A 21,036-nucleotide genomic window follows, 5' to 3' on the forward strand; every position below is an offset into this window, starting at 1 on the left:
TCTTTGCCAAATCTTGGGAAACAGGAGAGGTGCCTGAGGATTGGAGGAAAGCAAATGTCACTCCAGTCTTCAAACAGGGCAAGAAGGAGGACCCGAGCAACTATAGACCGGTCAGCCTCACCTCCATCCCTGGGAAAGCGATGGAACACCTAATCCTTGGTGCCATCTTAAGACATATCAAGGGTAAGAGGGTCATCAGGGGCAGTCAACATGGCTTCACCAAGGGGAAGTCATGCTTGACCAACCTCATAGCCTTTTATGAAGACATAACCAGGTGGATAGAGGATGGCAGAGCAGTGGATGTGGTCTACCTTGACTTCAGTAAAGCATTTGACACAGTCTCCCACGGCATCCTCACGGCAAAACCAAGGAAGTGTGGACTGGACGATCAGGTAGTAAGGTGGACCGCAAACTGGCTGAAGGAAAGAAGCCAGAGAGTCGTGGTCAATGGGGTGGAGTCTGGTTGGAGGCCTGTATCTAGTGGAGTGCCTCAAGGGTCAGTACTAGGACCAGTATTATTCAATATATTCATCGATGACCTGGATGAGGGAATTGAGTGTACTATCAGCAAGTTTGCTGATGACACCAAGCTGGGAGGAGTGGCTGACACACCAGAAGGCTGTGCTGCCATCCAGCGAGACCTGGACAGGCTGGAGAGTTGGGTGGGGAAAAATTTAATGAAATATAACAAGGGAAAATGTAGAGTCTTACATCTGGGCAGGAACAACCCCAGGTTCCAGTATAGGTTGGGGAATGACCTATTAGAGAGCAGTGTAGGGGAAAGGGACCTGGGGGTCCTGGTGGACAGCAGGATGACCATGAGCCAGCACTGTGCCCTTGCGGCCAAGAAGGCCAATGGCATCCTGGGGTGTATTAGAAGGGGGGTGGTTAGTAGGTCGAGAGAGGTTCTCCCACCCCTCTACTCTGCCCTGGTGAGACCTCATCTGGAATATTGTGTCCAGTTCTGGGCCCCTCAGTTCAAGAAGGACAGGGAACTGCTGGAGAGAGTCCAGCGCAGGGCCACAAAGATGATTAAAGGAGTGGAGCATCTCCCTTATGAGGAAAGGCTGAGGGAGCTGGGTCTCTTTAGCTTGGAGAAAAGGAGACTGAGGGGTGACCTCATCAATGTTTATAAATATATAAAGGGTGGGTGTCACGAGGATGGAGCCAGGCTCTTCTCGGTGACAACCAACAGTAAGACATGGGGTAATGGGTTCAAGCTGGAACACAAGAGGCCCCACTTAAATTTGAGAAGAAACTTCTTCTCAGTGAGGGTGAAGGAACACTGGAACAGGCTGCCCAGGGAGGTTGTGGAGTCTTCTTCTCTGGAGATATTCAAAACCCACCTGGACACCTTCCTGTGTAACCTCATCTAGGTGTTCCTGCTCTGGCAGGGGGATTGGACTAGATGATGTTTCGAGGTTCCTTCCAATCCCTAACATTCTGTGATTCTGTGTGATTCTGTATTATTCTCTCCCTTTATGTGGGGAAAATCTGCTCAGCATGACCAAGAGGAGGCAGAGGAGCTCAGAGAAAAAGCAGATACTGGTGCACTTTCAAAGGATGGTTCTTCTATTCCAGCAGAAATACTGCAAGAAGCTCACAAAGGGTCCTGCTGCACACAACTAGTACAAGGAAAACCACCCAAAGCGACAGGGAAAATTCCCAAGAAGAACAGAAATCTTGGAAAAAGAATGACATTTTACCTATTATCCAAAAACATTTTTAGTGCTAGATAAAGTACCAAGTTCAGCTCTGTTCAGAACACTCTGTCTAAGAAGGCTGGACAAAACCAAACCAACCAACCACATGGAGGTATAGGTTCTTGCTTGCTCTTTTAGAGATGACAGTTGTAAATACGCTTTTGCACATTCTTGCATGCAACTAACTATTCTTTTCATGATGATGCCACAAAGCTGTATCCAAGTAGGAGAAAAGAGAAATATTTGGATGATAAGAACAGGTATTGTTTTTGTGGGCTTAGCCAGTTATCTAGACTCTTTTAAATAAGTTGGTTTGTAAAGGTCCATAAGACTCACGGTTTTTGTCTCTGCACCGCAAGAAGTACGTGCACCACAAAGAAATAAATAATGTTTGAGCCATTTATACAGGAGACTTTGATGTTGCTTCTTTCCCCATTAAGTACTGAGCATCTGTCATCACTGACATGGGATTTTCAGTCCTGGATGAACGCCCAACTTGCAGAGTTAGTGAGTTCTTCTAACTTTTCATTTCAGAATTGGTGGATTGTGCTTTAGGAGCTGGTTAGCTGTAGGAGCCAGGCATTTTCTCTCTCATTTGCTACAGACAGATGTGAATAGCTGTTTCCAAGCCAATAGTTCAACAGTCTAACAGTAGCTCAGGATGTTAAAAATTAAAGCTCAGTTCAGTGGCTGCACTGAATGATGGAGCAGAGGGTACAGTACGCAATGAGACTTGTATTGCTGTAAGATCAAATTCCAAGTTCATTAACACCTACAAGAGCAGCCTCTGGCTTGCCGGGGGCTAAGAAATTTGCATTCCCCTCTCAAGCACCAGCCACAGGCTCCTGCACCTGCTGCCCAGCTTCCGTGCCAAGGCAGCAGCCACCTCCTCCACAGCGATCGCTCTGGTACGTGCTGCCTCTTCTCGTCAAAAGCTGGCCCACAGCATACAGAGCCTGCACTCTGGATGGAGGCTGTGGAAGGGAGGCTATTTCTTCTTTTATTTACTAATACAAAGGCTTTGTTCCAACTACATAAATAACAAATCCATTTCTAAACCAGGCCAGTAGTCAAACTGTGTTACAGTGGAGGAGAGAAGGACAGAAGTTATTTTTACAGGTAAGCTAACCGTTTGTTCCACCCTCGGGCTTTCCCTAGAACTGAAAATGTAAACCAGCAGGGTAACGAGGATAGCAAATATTGCATCATGGAAGCTCATTTGTGTACCTTGTTAACATATCATCCTACTTGCAGAAGATGTGGGGGAATGCACCGTTTTCCCCAGCTTTTTGTATAAACTATGGCCTGCCTATAAGCCTCAACAATGGGAGAAAGTTGTAGGGGGGAAGATGGGAAAGACCTCACTTGATGAAAGCTGGGAGGTAAGTCTGTGAGCTGCAGAAACAGTTTCCTCCTTTCAGGGAGTTACCCTCTTCTTTCTGCTTCACCATAACTTAGTGAATGGCAGAGGAGGACAGGAATTCTTCTCCACCATCAGGGTTCGAGGTACTGATGCTCACAGAATATGCAACTCACTGACTTTCAGCACCTTCTAACGAGGAAACAGACTGTAGTTAAGGGCAGTATCCCTGTTGATGAAAGCTACTTCAGTATGTTCTTACAGACTTCAAAAATTAAATACTTGCCTGAAAAGGGATGGACAGAACATAAACCCCATCTTACCTGAAAACTCAAGAGACGCAGTGCAACAAATAGATATCTTTATTCTTATTTCTTTTCTTTTTTAAATAACAGTGGCAGGCTAATTGCAAATACTTTTTTTTGCCAAGTATGTGCTTTTGCTTAGTGATTTTGCATCCAGGGTGATCTACAGCTACAGTTTCTTCTTTTTTGTGGTTTTTGGTGGTTTTTTGTTTGTTTGGGTTTTTTGTGGGGTTTTTTTGTCCATCAAGTTCTTCCTACAATAGATAGAGTGACTAAGTATTCAGAGCTACCACAAACTTATTAGTTGTGTAACACAGTGAACTACTTCACAGTCATAAAGATAAACCATAAAGCAAACATATAGGGAGATTGTTTTGTTCACAGCAGTAGTTGAGAAGAAGCCTCATCTTTTTTCCTGTTTGGCATCTTACTATTTCAGTCAAAGTGGATTGTGTTCTCCACTGTTACCCTTTCAAAAAAAAGCAATTACAGAAATGACTTAATAAAAACATACTTTCAGATTTCAAATTAGTTTGTAGGCCAGGTTCTCAAAAGACTATTCTAGAAAAGTCAGTTCAACCTAATATAAGAAGAAGGTCAAGTATGGAAAATTATAGTAACAAAACAGTAGAGTAAAAATGTCTGTAGCATGTAGTGGCTAGCTGTAAACAGAAATAATAAAACCTCCCTAAAAGTTATAAAATAGTCCAAGCTACATAGCTACTATATTTTTCTAGCAGGTGTGTTTTCTACCACAGCCTTGATCTTTATTACTTTATATTTTTTAAATAACTTAGAATAATAATGAGTTTGCCTGCCAGCAGCCAACTCAAAAACATAATAAAAAACCCCAAAAAACATAGCCACCATTACAGTGGCAGGGAGAAACTCTCCCCAGCAACCCATTTGTTGTGTCCAGTCCGTTCCCTTCTTAGCAGTTTCAATCAAAGTTCCTGGCTATATTCAGCTTATTAGGAGCCCAAGTTCTTCAATGCAGACTTAGGTTTCACTCAAAGGAGTGGTGATCTTTTTCCCCTCTGTAATCTACTGCCAACTCTGCAGAGTCCTTGTAGCAGCAAGCTGCAGCATAAGGAAGGGAAAAAATATTCCATCCAGGTGTGAAATGATTCATAGGCGGCATCTCAGCTCTTCAAAGGATTCTGTCAGCACTGTCATCAATCGATATTTAAGCCTAAATCACAGCCAAATGGGCTGTGATTTAATCTCATCTGTCAGATGTGAGAAGCTGCCTGTTTGTTCTTGAGTTAACGTGTTTCATCTTTGCTGACACAGTATCTCAACTGTCTGCACAGTTTTCATCACTTTGAATGCCATCGTCCGATGTACAGAAAAACAAGCCATGCCCCTTGGTAATCCACATAACATAACAACAGCAGAAACAGCCACTGTCTCGTGTGCTAGACTCTGCCCAGAAGCGTTGACCTGAAAGGGAGAGGGAAATGTAAATAAGTAAAGACAATCACTAGAATGATGTAAATCTTCTCAGACAGGTTCAGGGTGCCTCAGATAAGGATCTGGTGAAACTGAGGTTCGTATTATCACAGATTTTGAAGCCCAGAGTCTTTGTCTTGCTGCCCTAATGTGTAGTGTCTGTGCGCTGATGTGATCAACTCTGCTCTCCCTCCGCAAATTAACTAGCACTAATCAGCTGGAATTGTTACATCCCCTCGTGATATTCCAGGAAAAAACACCACAGCCTGAGGAGAATCCTTGGGGTTGTGGTGTAGGGTTGTCTCTCTGTGGTGCTGCAGAGTGGATCAGAAGAGTTGGGATGTTCTATCCATGGGTACACCTCTAAGTGTTAATGTACCAGCTGCCTGAAACAGTGACAAGAATGCTTGACTAATGGTCAGTTCCTTGGGATACTGGTAGTTTTAAGACTAAAACAGAGGTGTGGCTTAGGGGTGAAAACGCAGACTTTTCATATACCTATTTAATTCTGTGTATCTTTGCACCTGATTAGTTTTCACTGCCATAATGGTTCATGTATTCTTCCACAATTAGTAAAATGAAAGAGCTGACAAGGCTATGTTCAGCCAGCAGCAGCAGAAAATTCAAAAATAGGATTTTGCTTAAATTCGTTTTACCCAGCCTGGACTGTTTTCATTAATACATCTGCCTCAGAATGATCTTTGTGCAAACCTCATCCCTGTCTGAAAGGGATGCAAGAGCTCCAGAAATGTGAGGAAGTACAGATTTCTTTGAAGTTTAACAAGTATTTTTTCCTACACTGAATAACACAAGAAATTAAGATACAAAATTACTTATTCTAATTCCATGCCCTAAGGGAGAGACGGCTTGAGAGGGTTTAAGATAAAGACTGACTGTTCTCATTTTTCCAAGAGTCCCAGACTGGAGGTGGGGATTTACACCAATGCTGTGCCCCATCTGTTGTAACATGTAGCATGCCATTTGGTTTTAACTATTTGATGCTTGCTTTGCATCCCATTCTCTTTATTTACTGATGCGGCTAACCTCTGACACAAACCTCAGCGTCTTCCATCTGTCCTTTTCAATGTGATTCTCGGGACTTTCGCTCTCATAGGAAGCCAAGTAAAGTGCTGCAATCAGAAGCAAATACAATGTGTTAAGGCCTCCTGGCATTTTACAATTTGCTCTCCCTGGAAAGTGGACTGAAGTTAAATGAAGCAGACTTGTATTATCTGTCCCTCAGATTAGGGCTCCAGAATCCCATTAGGAAGTACAGCATTGCTTATAATTACATCCAGACAATACTAACAAACAGTGCATGGGAACAAAGACTGCCCTGAGGGGCAAAAATAAAACTAGTGAAAACTCAAAAGCACAAGAGCCGAAGAAAACACTCAAAAGAAAAAACTGGGCCCAGGGACATAGTGCTTTGTGAGCAACCAGGGAAGTCCCCATTTTCTTTCTCAGTCAACACCCTATAGTGTAAAGCATCCTGAAAGTCCATCTGAATACACTTCAGATGATATTTACAGGGACCACATATCCAATTTTTTTTTTTTTTTAATTCCATTTCAGAGAAAAGGATTACATCAATTCTCACAGAACATGTGTGCATCAGAAGAGAAATCCTGTTTTCTCTCTCATTTGTAAGGGAGAAGCATTTTTCAGTTGCCAGACAGAGATGTCTCAGGACAAAGCCTTTCTTTACTGTGAGGAAGCAATGACTTAACATGGAGAGACTAAGCCATAGCCAGTGACACACCTGACCCAGAGGAAGCCCAGAACTCCTTACCATCATCACTGAAGACCGGGACAGTGAGCAAATACTGCAAAATCTTCCGATCCCTTTCAAACGGACACTCCACTTGCTTCCACGTCATAAATTCACTGACTTGTTTTGCCAATTCCCAAAATTTCTGTCACAATAGAAAAGAGGTGCTATAATAGTACTATCTATTCTCAATTTTTTTAAAAAAGAGAGAGGGAGATATCTCAGTTTCAAGTCCAAGGCTTGGATTCTCCCTGGTTTTTAAGCTAGAATTGAATGTGACCTGACTCAACAAATCAGCTTCTAACTTACGCATTTCTGTTTCAAACTGGGATAACTTCCTACTCCTCCACTCTGGTAAAATTGATGTTATCTAAGAATATAGATAATAGATCATGATCCACACTCAGTTTCTTTTCAAGGAGTTCATAACGCTCCTTATGCCCAACTTTTCATTTTGATGATGCTCATGCTTCTTTGTTTCACAGTGAAATATTTAGTAATTTTCACACAAAAAAAAATCTCTAGATGCTTACCACTAACAGTTCGAAATCCAGATGTTCCATTTTACTTAGCTTATGGGAAATGCTCAGTGTTCTTGCTGGAAATTTATGCCAAAAATAAACATTCCCCATGTAATGTGTTGATGTCATTCATTGATAAACTCCTTTAATTAAAGTTTAACATGCCTCAAGTGCACATGTATTCCGTGAGTAAAACGATATTCCAGATCATCACATAGTCTAGCTTTAGAACCAGGCTAATTCAAGCCGATGACTACAAGTGAAATTTACTGTATTTTTGCACAAGTGACCCCAGCTTCTTGAAAACTGAAAGCATCAGAAAACCAATCATTCAGTAATCCACACTGTCAGATAACAAGTGTGAAATTGGAGGCAGAACTACCAAAAGACAAGGGCCTCAAAACTCCTTCATTGCTGCTGTATCACGTTTCTTCAGAGACAACATGTAACTTCCAGGCACGAAAATACTGCATATATACCTTGTCAAAGGATGAACCCAACTTTTACCTTCAGAATTCAAAGACAAGGTCTAAAATACTAATTTCAATGGTCTTGTAGTTAAATATAATAAACTTATGAGTTGAAATGTCTAGAGGAATTTGAGCACTGGGAAAAAGTTCTGACTTTTTCCCCCAATAAAAAATTGTGAATATTGAAAGGATTTCTATTAAAATTCCATCTTCAGCAAAACCGCATTTTTCTGACTGCTTCCCAGCTCCTGTGAGAAGTAACAGATACACTCAAATTCCAGTCTGATTTTGGTCTCCCAGAATCCAGCAGAAGCTGAACCATGATCTGCCTTCAGTTTTCTGTCTCAGTATCACACTCAGTGCTCTACTTACTTCAAAATTGACATGACCATTTGGAAGACGACTGGCACAACCCTCATTGAGGAAGTAAATATCTTTGATCAGGAGGCTGAAGAAAGGTATCACAATCTAAGGAAAGAACAACATTATTCTCAGTCTGGTCCTGAATCGAAATATAATGCTCTACAGATAAAAATAAAATGAAGAAAGGTGGTACAAAAGGTAAGGAATATACCAAAGGACTAAAATCTCTATGATATCTCTCTCTCCTTACATAAAGATTTTGTATTCACTGTATTTTAAAATATATGATGTTTCTCTGTAAGGAAAGTCCTCCCTTGGGTGGGAAGGTATTCCCTATGGCTTTGTTTCCAGCTTTGTGTCAAGCTGTTTCCAATTCCTTGAACTCTTCTTGGCATGTAGCTCCCTCAAGGTCCCAATTAAAATACCTGTTGGCACTCTACTGCTTGTCAATTGTGGCTACGAGGTGTGTTTAGAATAACAACATGCCAAACTAATTTCATTTATGTCATGTCCCTCTTGTTTTCGCTTTCTCATTTTCCCTTGCAGATTTCAGAATATAAGAGCTCAGAGGTGCCTACTTCTTACATGGAATTCCTGCAGCATATCTCTTAGTGCAACTCTACCTCTTGACAGGGCCGTGCTTGGTAAATGAGGGGAGATGTGTGTTAAAGCACAGCATGGAAAATTTGAGGCTAGCAGCACAAATGGCTTTTGAACTACAACTCCCTGAGCTCATGCAAGAAATTGAACCTTGGCACTAACTGTATCAAAATGAAGCATTTCCTGCCAGCTAAACAAATCAAAGTGTTTTTCTTTGGAGAATGATGGAAAATTCTTATATTCTTAGAATGGCCGTATTTTAATTTGCACCCTACAAGAATTTTCACAGCTGCAGATCCTTGTTGCAACCGGGGATAAAACAAGCATCACTTATCACTATTTCCATGGGAGACTTTGCTGCATCATTTCAATATCTGCAAGTTCTCTCTTTGAAGTCTCAAACCTCACTTTTCTCTGAAAAGAAGCAAGCATCTTCCATTTGAACTTCTGGTGCTTTGAACCATCTGTGGACAGACCTTTAGGGCGCAGAAAAAAATCCCTGCTTTTATTTACACATGCATAACAACAATATAGACCAGCAGACTGCGCATGCTTCATCCTGCCTGGGAGTTTAAATTATTCTATGAACATCGAGATGAGGTTTATTAAACACAGCACGAAGTCCTAATATTATAAGCAATTGACGAGCAACTGTGAAGTGGGTAGCAGCTAGGAAGCTATTTGGCTCCTTTCCACGAGAACTACAACTGAGATTATGCATCAATGTGTGACCGAATTAATTTTATTTCTCAAAAGCTAATTTATTTCAAAGAATAAAGAAAGATGCCGTCTCTATTAGTGAATAGTTCGCAGCCACTCTTGAATCTGGTAGGGGGATTTTAACCCACTGTGTTACCCAAACACCTGATTCATCTCACCATTTCCACTAAAAACCTCCAGAGTATATTTAAAGCTCATGTAAAGACTGTATACAGGAAGGGGGCTCCACAGAATCTAGATAGAAGCTCTGTCTAGGTTTGAGTTTTAGAATACCTTTTCTGCGTAGACTTTAAAGCGTTTCCACCGAAAACCATAAACCACTTAAAATGAAGCACAAGTAGCAGCTGTCAGAACAAATTACCAGCAACCTCTTTTCAGTTCTTAGACCTTTCCATGTGTATTACTGGTTTGTGAGATAAAGTTCTATGTCAAATAAGAAATGAGATGAGGCAATGTACTTGTTTTATATAAATAATCAAAGCAATCACTTAATGTTTGCTGCTTTCAGTCAGTACCAAACTGGCAGCCTAAGATGAACGGTCATTTTCATTGAGCCACCTGGCTTCCTCAAATATTCCATTACTTTCTTGGTAGCTTACATGTCATACTTAGACATTCTGAGTATAGAGGGATTCAGTTTTGAGCCTTTTTATTCCTTTTAAAAGGCCACCAAGGGCAAAGCTGCTGAGTAACAGAATCCCAACATGAAAGCTTCCTACGCAACTTAAGAAGTACATTTCATTTGTGCCCACTGCCAAGTCATTTGTAAACATACCTTCTCTCTGCTGCTATGAGCTGTCAAGGACCTTTGAGCAGCACCACGCAGAGCAGTTCGGTAATTATAAAAATTGCTAGAAGGATCCATCTGATGCTACAAGGTATGAAAAAATGTAAATAATGAGCTTTGGAGAGCAAGTGTCATCACCACACGCAATTGTTTTCCACTTGAGCAACTATTTTAAAAAGCAAGAGGTCTGCTGATTAGCACCACAAACACAGCCTTTTAGAGGACTGCAGCATCTCTTTATCTGTTCTTTCGATCAGATAGAAATTTCACTCAACACAAGAAGGGATTCAACACAAGTCAATGGCAGGAAAGCAAAGGCAGGTTTCTCTTCACAAAGAAGGTAGCTCAGCTTTAATTCGAAAGCCAAAATAATGAAAATAAGACAACAGTGGGTCTTGGCACTAATATTCTGCTCTTCCTACGTATGCAGGTTTCTCAGAGCTGGTTCGGCTGCAATGGCAAAGATGAGACACCTACATCTGTTAGTGTCCCCACCTCAGTGCTCCAAGACTGACTGCAGCACCTCAACGACTAGGATTGACTGCATGGCTCACAAAGCTCATCCTTAACCAGCCAAGTCCAGCCTGCGTAATAAGGTCAAAAGAAATAGGGCTGTAATGTTAAGAGCAGCTCCCTGAGCTGTGCAGCCACCCTTGGCACAAGGAAAGCTGTCTCCAGCTCAAGGGAGTGTGAGGTGGCGAGAGCCATCCAGTTTTAATCTGTTGTCGTAACACAAGTCAAATCTCCCAATGATGCTAATAAATATTTCATGCTTGTGTCAGGCCCAAAACATGAAATTTTCTTTATCTTACTAATAAAGAAGCTGAATTAACTGACTGCCATTTATAGCAGGGTAATTTATTTGATGGTAAATAATCTCTTGGGAAAATCACAAATTCATACACTACTGCACCTACAGGATCTTCTACAAAGGCCTCTGCTACCTGAAGGTAAATGGCAATCAATTAGTTCAAGACAAATTTCTCTGAAAGGTCAAGGCAGCCACCTTACAGCTCAACTGGATTTTCAAAAGCAGAACTGCATTAGGTAAGTCCCTCTCACAAGTTTATCTACTTTTTTTTTTGGTAATTCTTAGGAGATGGGGTTTGGAATTTAAAAAACAAAAACAAAACCAACCAACCAAACAACCCCCCAAAAAACTAACAGCTGCTATGTCCTTCTTCCAAACTGAAAGAGCAAAAGTCAGCTGAAAGATATGACGGCTTCTAGAATTTCACGATGAGCATAAACATACTAAATTAAACATGTCATAATGAAGCCAAACTCGCATTTTAGAGAGGTTAAAAGTAAAATGCTGTTAACAGCCCTGTGTCCAAATATTGGCCAAACTTACCTCAAGAATATCAAATTTCGCTGTTTTCACTTTTGCCCAAGTTTTCTTTAATCGAGACACAGAATTCATGTTCATTCCAGCTTGATATAAGAGAAAGAAATCATTTTAGCATTAAAATAAAAAATATTTCAAGTAGCTAAGGCTAGTAAGTATTTCTAAAGCAAAGGAGCTATTAACAATAACAAATAATTTCAACAGAGCTACTCAGAAGTTGGACTTCTCATTTTATTGAAATTCCAATGTTAAAAAAACTTCTGGAAACAAAAATCAACATTTCTTACAGAATGAAAGCTGTAAAAAAACGCTAAGACATTATTTAATGTGGTTTTGATAAAACATGAATATACAGTAGAAAAGCACAAATGAGTGTTCTGAACACTGTCTCTTAAATATTTCATTGCATACTACACACACATCTATGAAGTTTTCATATTTCAAACTTTAAAAATATTCCCAATATTTTCCTATCAGATATAAAAAGGCGTGGAATTTTTAAACTACTATAATACTTAGGATGCAACAGAAACAATGGAAGACATCAATCCTCCATATGACATGAAGAGTTTCTATTTCAATTTAGCACTGAAGTTGGTTTCAAAAAGCTGGGATTTAGATCTTTGAGCAGTTGCAATGAAAACTTATTCTGTAATTTACACTATGGCAATAAATCACTTCTTACATACATAACACCACAATAATGTTGAGCAATTCTCCACCACTTCCCCTCTGAACATCACAGTGCTGAGTGCACCAAGCAGCAGACTTTTGTATAAAGTACCACGCGTCCTTTATCTGGATTCAAAAGGGGACAAAACATCTTGGGACACATACTTACAAATAATAGCCATTAAGGAGTTAAAGTTGCCAATGTTAAAACATTCCCGAGCCACATCAATGAAATATTCTATCACTTTTGCTCGGTTCTTCTTCTTCACAGGCTGCAAGAGATGCCATTGGAATGTTACTTAGGCTCAGCAGGAAACAGAGCAATCTGACCTATCCCCGAAAGAAACAACACCCCTGTCAAAAGTCTTTTCCACATGTCCCACAACTTCAGGGTGTGCTTTACATGTAAATGAAGCCACACTATTGTGTTCGAAAGCCCTCACGACAGCAGAGACAACCCAGACACTTCGCAGGTAGAGAGCAACGGTGACAGGTACAGCAGCTCTGCCCAGAAGAAGGGTACAAAGAAGAGCAGAGAAGGGGTCAGCACAGAGGAGAGAAAAGACACCTCTGTTGAAAAGGGGCTGCAGGAGGGAAGGGTGGGCCAGATGTGCTCCTGTGCCAAGGAGGACAACAGCACAACATCCCCACTGCATCACATGAATGAGGCTGAGGCATGAGTATGATGCTGAAAACTTATTTCCTCTTCAGCCCTGCGCTGGCTTCATTCACACATGAAAAAGTGCAGAGCTGGGAGAATGCAAAGTCAAAGGGGAACCAAACCTGAAAAGGCTTCACAGTTTTAGACAACTAGACTAAACAAAACCTTTCAGCAGAAAAAGTCCTCACTCACCATACAGATTTCTGTTGCAACCAAGTAACTGAGCCTGTTAAACCATTCCACATAGGCTTCCAGATGCCGGGTCTTCTTTCGATCTCCGTAGCAGCTCTGCAGACAGAAGAAAAATTGCAACTTTTAGTGTAATCTTCACCTTTTTCCTGAGAGATGCCTTTTGGCTTTCTGCCTTGCCATCCCTAAACACTGTAAAGTACACAGGAATAACTCAATTACGCAAAGTGACAAAAAGCTTAGAGCGAAAGCAGCAGTGACAGTATTTGAGCATACAGAACTTCCTCCCCAGCTGTTGGCTCAGTAAAGTACTCAAGCAGGCGTGCAGAACCCATTGCCTGCTGTAAAGTCCTACTGGGATGCTTTGAATACTTAGGACACATTACATTTGGTTGTTTATGCTAAACTAACATACTGGATCCTAACTTTCGGAGATCAGGTCTACCATTGTGATTGGATTCTCGCTTTCCTAACCATTGCTATTTGTTCTGTAGTGCCTTGGAACGATTCCCACACTGCATCTCAGGGCTGCCTAAAAAGGGGCAGACACAAGTTTTAATTATATCTACAAAATACTTTTCAGAAACTGTATAACTGAACATCAAAGTGTAAACTTGAGTCGCGCTATTCTGTTTGTTAGTTTTAGGGAGGACAGTAATTCAAGTTTTAACTGCCTGACTTCGGCACACTTGATTTACAGAACGTAAGTCATCTTGAAATCAGCACTCAAGGAGATGACAAGCTCTCGCACGGCTGAAAACACTACATCTTTGCCCTTCACCTCACATGGATCTGGAGCTTGCTACCCACTTGCTGTGATGTGTGCTCTGCCTGCAAGTTGCCCCACTTGCCAGTTTGCTGCAAAGAGTTCAGTTTACTAAAACGACGAATAGATGTTGAAAATGAGTAATGCAAAAGCCAAAGTTAAAACCAGCTTCTTCCAGCTGTAGACCACATAGGTGGCCTAGAGAAAATATCCACAGGATGAGGTTCTCCCTTAGCTTAAATCAGAAAAAACAGCAAACGTGTTAATTTAAGTCAATTTGTTGGCTGACTTCTGGACCTCCAGGAGTTAAGCGGAATACTAAAGCACTTTCACTCTGAAGCTCATTTCTGCTGGTCCTTATTTGTTGCTGGAATTCACTTCTAGCTCATGGGGCTCCTGAGCTCCAGGATGTTAAATATCACATTTCAGAGCTGCTCCAGATCTGCTCCAATTACCTTGTCATTATCCAAAGGATCCTTTTGCACAAACGCCTGGACAAACTCCTCTGGTCCAATATAATTGAGTCTCTCCTAAATAAAGCACACAAACAGCCAAGTCATATCCTATGTTAAGCTGCATTTCAAAAGGAGGGGAGGATGAAATCATATTTGAAGTGTAATGAGAACTCACAAGCTCTATGTGCGTCAGCTGCTGAGCCAACGTGTAGGGATCATTGCAGACTGCAATTATGTCCCTCTGAATGGACTGGGGCTTGGTCTTGAGAACCATGAGGCGATCTGTGGACGTGGCATTAATTTTTGCAAGTACTTCCTCATACTGGCTAACGGTGGCGAGCTTTCGAATCAGGTTCTGAAGGAGCTGTTGTACGTTCTTCCAATACATCTGTCATGACATGAAAAAAATCGGGAGACATTTTCAAAATGTGAGAAGACTGCGTGACATCAAAACAGACTGATGCTGATACCTTGTCACGGTTTAACCCCAGCTAGCCACTAAGACCATGATAGCAGCTCAGCTCACTCCCCCCGACCATAGTGGGACAGAGAACTGAAAAGGGAGAAACTCGTGGGCAGAGACAAAACCAGTTTAATAAGACAACATATCTGAATTTGTTGCCAACTTAAAATATGCTCTACTATGTGAGTTTCTAATGTTAGCATTTCATCAGACCAAAAGGAATCCAGACGAGCATTTGAACACTGATTGTCTCACGGATTCAGTAGTGACGTGGTTAGCCCAGTAGCAGCAGAAAAGACATGCACAATCTACTTCATGAAAAGTACCACCTACCACTGGCCAAAATACAAGAAATGAAAATGCTCCAATTTCTGCTTGAGACCACACAAAAAACAACGTATGGTCATTCCCTGATTAAAAAAGTGCCTGCATCTCTGGAGTAAATCAAGATCAGTTTCACTGAAGTCAGAGTTAAAACTTGCAGTAAATCTGAGAAAAAGGAGAAGATAATAAAAGCCATCTCTCTTTTCTTTCACCTCGCAGGCCTTTCTGTATGGCAGTTTTAAATTAACAGGAGTTACAAATTTAAGTAGGAGCAAGACTTGACAAAGATCTGTGTAACAGCCCCTAAGGCAGTTACTTTCTTGAATTCCAGACACCAACACTCTAAAGCCATTAAAGCAAAACATAAGTGGCTGAAAACAGGAGCATCAAAACCTACTGGCAGCACAGTACAGTGTGATAGTCCTAGGCAGGAACGTTTCCTGTATTCTAAGGAATTCATCAGTTCCTCCAAAACTGCCATTAACACGAATTTCCAAATTTACTAAAATACAACAGCACTATCTAGGGTCAGGTGAAGTCAGTCGTGTTCAACCATGGCTGAATTTGTCTTGTTACTTGGCAAACAATTGCTTCCTGCTTAGATGTATTTTTTTTTTCTAGTCAAATACAGCATAATTTTTCACCAGGGTGGGTGGTGAGACAACAGGGGGACCCCAAGCTTTTAAAGAAAAGAAACTGCATTTTCCTCAGGAAGACACTTCAAGTACTGTGCTTCCATAAACAGGTGTTAGGTGACAAACACACAGACTTGCTTCACTGACCCATTCCTTTCCAAATTCTTTGAAATTTCATGTAAGAGAACTTTATGAAGCATTTTCTTGCCTAGCTGGTAATCAACTAAGAATAAAAAGTATCTAAAATACTCAGGCTGAATTCTGGCTATTGATGGAAATCACGTAATAATCAGTGGGTTAATCTCCAAAGCAAAAAAAGAAACCTTGCCTGAATTTGTGGTTCACGTTAACCCAGAATTGACAACAACATCAGGGAGAAAACGGGTGAAGACACGAAGCTGAACCACCTAATTCTGGTCAATCTGCTTCTGTAGCTGGAAAACCCAGGAGAAAAGTCAAAGTGGCACAGATACCGTCCAAATCAGAACAAGAAATCAGGGTAATTAGCCCACATCTGATCTAATGGGAATTTAACACAAAAAATATCCCTCTATCCAGTGATGAGGTAAAACCCTCATGGGATAAAGGCAGTAGGAAACACCAGTTTCCTCTCACACCTCACAGGTGTACCCAAGTCCACAAAAACAACATCTCTCTGCTCTTCTGAGCCACAGTCTCCTCTCTGGCAGAGGCAGTGACCTCAAAGCATTCCGTGCAAGGACAAGTACATACTGTGCACCCATAATAGGTATTTGCTGCTGGACCATTGCATGCATTTTTTTGATATCACATATATATTTATTAAGACACCAACAAACCCACATAATATGTCTTTTCTCAATTAGATATTGATTGTAATATGGCTACCAGTCAGCCTAACATATTGGTCTTCCTCTAAATTAGCTTTACCTTTTCCCACTTACTTGTCCTATAGTCTAATTTTTGAGTCTATATTCACACTGATATTTTCTCATAATGCACATATGGGTCTATCTAGTTTTATATAAACCAGCATGATCACATAGAAACAAGGCACCTTGGACTTTTAGGCTGAAGCACCCTGTTCCCTGATCCTGTTACCAACTCTTACTCGAACCTCAAAAATTACACACATCCCTTTCCTTGTAGATGATATTTAAACAAGTTTACATTTCAGTTTGTTAGAAAGCCTTATGACTTTTCTCTTAGCTCCTGTATGTATGCAGCAACATGAGCTGCTAAATCAAGATCGATATATCATCTTTACATATTCCTAAGCTCTGCTATTCTTTTTTTTTTTCCTAATTTCAAGGGCCTTTTAAAAAATATGCTGCTTGATATTTATGCTACATCTAGTTAGACTTGCAGACAGCCATGAATAAAGGGAACAATGCTGATATTTATTTACATTTTAAAATCTCTGAGGACTGGACAACACCAGAAAAAGTGATGGGACACTTCACCTAAAGGTCCCCCCACTTTGTGTCTGTCCTGTACAGGTAGTGACTGGAAGTACCATTACCTCCTGCTAGATATGGAATATCATATGTTAAATGAGTTTCCACAGTCAATCTTACTATATGATACAATTGTGGAAAGAAAAAAAAAAAAAAAAAAGAGGTCTGTGCAATGTTGGGCTGCACATGAAAAGACATAAGGACATAGGATGTAGTTTTGGTGTGACTGCATACGCTAATCAAGTGTTTCACAGAAAAAAGCACTGATAAATGTTTATATAGAATTAATCAAGAAATGCAAGAAAATGGCTCTCTGGCATGGTTTCAAAGGCTATACTTTGAAATTATGGTAGTTAAGTGGTAAAAGGAACCAGAACAATCCAGAAATATCTCATGAGCATGACGACCCCTCAGGACACAAAGAGGTAAAATGTGAGAGGAATGGAATCGAACTCAGGGAGACGCAGGGGGGTGTGAGGAAACCATCAAGGTTTTTCCAAAGATGCTTTTTTGATGGAGTGATATGTTAACATGGTGAATGGTTTTAGTTGGACTCTTACTGGTAGCTCTTTACAGTACTGGAGCACAATAATTTGGGAAATGGAATAAGAAGCTACAAGGAGAGGAGCTGTAGTGAACAGGAACAGGAAACACTGCTTCTTTTGTTATCCTTTAAGGTAATGACTCACACAAAACCAAGCAATCTGCAGAAAACCAAGGTCAAGGAAGTTGCCATTCACTGTTCCAAGCAGTTCACAATAACGCAAGTCAATTTACTGCAGCACTTGCTTTCCCATTTTCTTTTTAAAGGAAACCTCAAAGTCAACAAAAGCTCAAAGCTAGAGCTAGAAAAGACCTATAGCTCACTGCCAGAACAACATCATTCCCTGTTGCTCATTTTCTAGCAGTTTGTACATCTGCCTTTCCTCTCAATAGATGATTTCACGATTTAAATTGTCTGTACTGCCAGAAACTTCACTGTAGACAATCCTTCCCTCTTGCCACTTCACTCTTGCATCCACCTACTCAACTTTCCCCAGGCTAAACGGCTCGCTTGCTCTTTTTGTGCCAGCGGATATTTTTCAAGTGGGTGCGAGTCCTTAATCTTACTACTTTTCCTTGAACTGAACTTCTGTTCCCTAACTTCCTATTAAGAATACCCAGAAACAAAGCAACAGTGCAGGAGCACTGTACAGGGAAACGTGCTTCATGGCACCCCTACAGTGAAGGCGAACCTATTATTGTCTCACCATAGTCCAAAGCCCCCTGTGGCTATCTTGCAACAATTCTAAGCCTTCCCATCAAATTTGGCATCCTGCATCCATACTGCATATCACTCCATTATCCCATCTTCTTTTGTCCCTCCCCACTTTCATAACATCAAAATGTATTTCAGCTTCCAAAATCAGTTTAGGTTTGTTTTCTTCCACCCTTATTTACAGTCTCTCAAGGTCTTTCCAGGCCTTTGGCAGCACTTGCAACTCCTTTCAGTAAAGCTTACCTACCGAAGCCTGTTAACATGCTGTTTGCTGCTTCATCCGTATCACTATTCAAAAGCTTATATATGGAACACCAGGCCCTGGGGAACACTAGAAACGTGATGCCATTTAGCAATTGCTCTTTGCATTTGTAGTTCTTCCAAACGCCACTCCAGTGTCTTTTGTAATCTTAGTATTATATTATGCAAGCTCACATGATCTGCTTAACAAAACCTTGTTAATTACCTTTCCACCAAGTGAATATAAGTCTTGGCTTTTGGCTGAGTTTATTTCTGTACTTACAAAACAGGCATCAGTTAGGCATCAAAATATTTCCTAAGACCTCTGTGAAACTTCCATCTGAGAACTGAGATTTAAAAAAAGGCCAAGTGATTTCCTCATGTGGTGCATATCCAGAGGAAGGAATACAAGATACTTCCTCTGCATCCTTATCCAATGCTTTAAGGTCAAGACAATTCTTCACGGTCCAGTTTTCCTTTAGAAACTTTTTCCTAAACCTGTTATAACACTTCCATTGAGCTAAAGGTCAGACGCCCAATTCCAACACACCTTACACAAACTGAAGAAATCACCAACATCGGTTGGGGTTTCTCAGATATGCAAGTCTTCCCAGTGCCTTATCTAGCTTCTTCCAAGCAGAATCACCAAAACGAAAAATATTAACAGCCACCATGTTGTGTCTGTTGGCACAAGATGCAATTATATTATGGGTTTAAGGACGGAGTGAACCCTGCCCGTGCTATGAAAAAGATCTGCTTGTGCTGTGTGGTTTCTTCCTAGGCCTGGAGACCAGACGCAACTTCTTCCCTACAAGCGCCTTCATAATAAGTTAGCTTAGCCACCCAGAGCCATACCATGTTACTAAGAGCAACAAACCTGAAATATCAAAACATTGAAGTAATTCCTTTTTATCCAATAATAATTGTGTGCAGACAACTTACTTCATCGCCACTGGCTATTCTTTGTGCCAGGTCCTTTAAGTTCCTCATCATTCTTTCATCTCGGAAATCATAAGGAAATGTCTCTGTCCATTCAGTCAACAACTGTAGAATTTTGGGTGCGATTTTTCGTATCCGGTTCTATTTGAAAATGGTAAGGAAGAACATTATATGTAACAGAAATACAGCGCATACCTAACCCCATAAAAAAAGAAGTCCCCTCTGTAGTATACTGTGGAGCAGAAGGGTATGAAGGTCAGTTAAATTTTTAAGCTTAATTTAATCAAGCGTTGGATTACAGGCCAGAGCCAGTACCCAATGAAGCCAATGAAAAGACTCTCATTGTCTTAACTGACCTGTACATTAAGCCCCGGGTAGATGGAAAGTGTTAGAATAATATCTATGCTTTCCTCTCATTATCAGCAGCGTGTCGGTGCAAGACATTTGTTAGTGTTTCCATAACTTACAGCTAACTATCAACATTGAAAGCAATAAGCTCCAGTTCTGCTAAGACTTAAGCACACACTTTACCTTATAGGGAAAAAACTGGAATTATTCAAGTCTCTTAATTGAATTTGTGTTATGAGGCAGAGGTTCTATCCAAACATCCACATCCTGCTCCCTTTCAACTCCAGACATGACACACAAACACTCATTCCCATGCAAAGGGGCCAGCAATCTAAGCCACTCCACAAAGACTGAAGCAAGACTGTAGCTTAAGCAAGTAAGACAGGTCAGTCTAATTCCCATTCATGAGTTTAATTCATCATTACATCTTTCCAACATTCTGGCATTATATAGCAAGATATCCGGAACCCTGAAACAAAAGCAACTGGTGCAGGGCCAGTGCAGGATACATCCTTAATAGCAAGGACTTTTGTTTCTGGCTTATGTATTGGTAAAAGAGTGCAGGAGCTGCACCTGTCTTCATGGAGGACAGGCTGAGCAGTGTGGAAATTTCCCGTGAATGCCAGTGAATAAAGGGTCTAATTCTAGTTGTTTATATCAGGTTTTCAATCTGTTTAATCCTATCGAGGACTCTCTTGAGTAGGGACATTTTGATGTGGGCAGGGTAGAGACACTTGACTGGAACTAACAGGAGTCCCTGAGAGTGAGGGATCTTACCTTGTCCAGGCCAGGCTCACTTAGTCTCTGCTGCTCAGTACAGAGATGGCAGACTTTGGCCATGACCTCATACGGATGCATGAACAGACGTGAACTGAGAAGGAAAGTGAAGATGTATGTCCTCTGCAAACAACAGGAAGACAAAAAAAGGAATAAATCACCACCAGTTTTATATTTTCTCAAAACGCATTCCTGACAAATCATTTCCTAATACTTTACTATCTGCAGCAGGGAATTGTGCATGTGGCTGTGCCAAGAGCTATTAGTGCAGCAGTAAGCATTGAATTTAACACTTGTCATTGCTCCAGAACCAGCTTTATAAATACATGCTTAAGCCAAGTTATGCAAGATTTAACCAAAACAAGGCAGGGCTGGTTTAGGTCTCCTATTGTACATAGCATTATTATAAGAGCAGACAATGGTGCATTTAATCCATCAAACAGCAAGCCACACTAGGTATTTACTTTATAAAT

The 21,036-nt window shown here is 40.9% G+C and overlaps 1 protein-coding gene across 5 annotated transcripts in view; it reads right to left on the reverse strand.

Annotated features, from left to right (window-relative positions):
• Positions 1-3,348: 3,348 nt before the first annotated feature.
• The window catches only part of RASGEF1B (RasGEF domain family member 1B), a 58,954-nt gene continuing 41,266 nt past the window's right edge, over positions 3,349-21,036 (reverse strand). For 4 of the 5 annotated variants that reach the window (XM_065634271.1, XM_065634268.1, XM_065634273.1 and 1 more), the window contains 12 exons: positions 20,564-20,686; positions 19,442-19,579; positions 14,319-14,531; positions 14,144-14,218; positions 12,926-13,021; positions 12,242-12,344; positions 11,407-11,486; positions 10,041-10,136; positions 7,955-8,050; positions 6,613-6,736; positions 5,878-5,950; positions 3,349-4,811 (listed from right to left, as the gene is read on the reverse strand). In XM_065634271.1, coding sequence (XP_065490343.1) covers positions 4,787-4,811; positions 5,878-5,950; positions 6,613-6,736; positions 7,955-8,050; positions 10,041-10,136; positions 11,407-11,486; positions 12,242-12,344; positions 12,926-13,021; positions 14,144-14,218; positions 14,319-14,531; positions 19,442-19,579; positions 20,564-20,686 — 1,242 coding nt within the window. In that variant the 3' untranslated portion in view covers positions 3,349-4,786. Of the gene's footprint in view, positions 4,812-5,877; positions 5,951-6,612; positions 6,737-7,954; positions 8,051-10,040; positions 10,137-11,406; positions 11,487-12,237; positions 12,345-12,925; positions 13,022-14,143; positions 14,219-14,318; positions 14,532-19,441; positions 19,580-20,563; positions 20,687-21,036 lie in introns of those variants that run through there. The other variant, XM_065634272.1, reaches the window with a different exon arrangement.

Source organism: Caloenas nicobarica, chromosome 4 (assembly GCF_036013445.1).
Source record: "Caloenas nicobarica isolate bCalNic1 chromosome 4, bCalNic1.hap1, whole genome shotgun sequence".
NCBI lineage: Eukaryota > Metazoa > Chordata > Aves > Columbiformes > Columbidae > Caloenas > Caloenas nicobarica.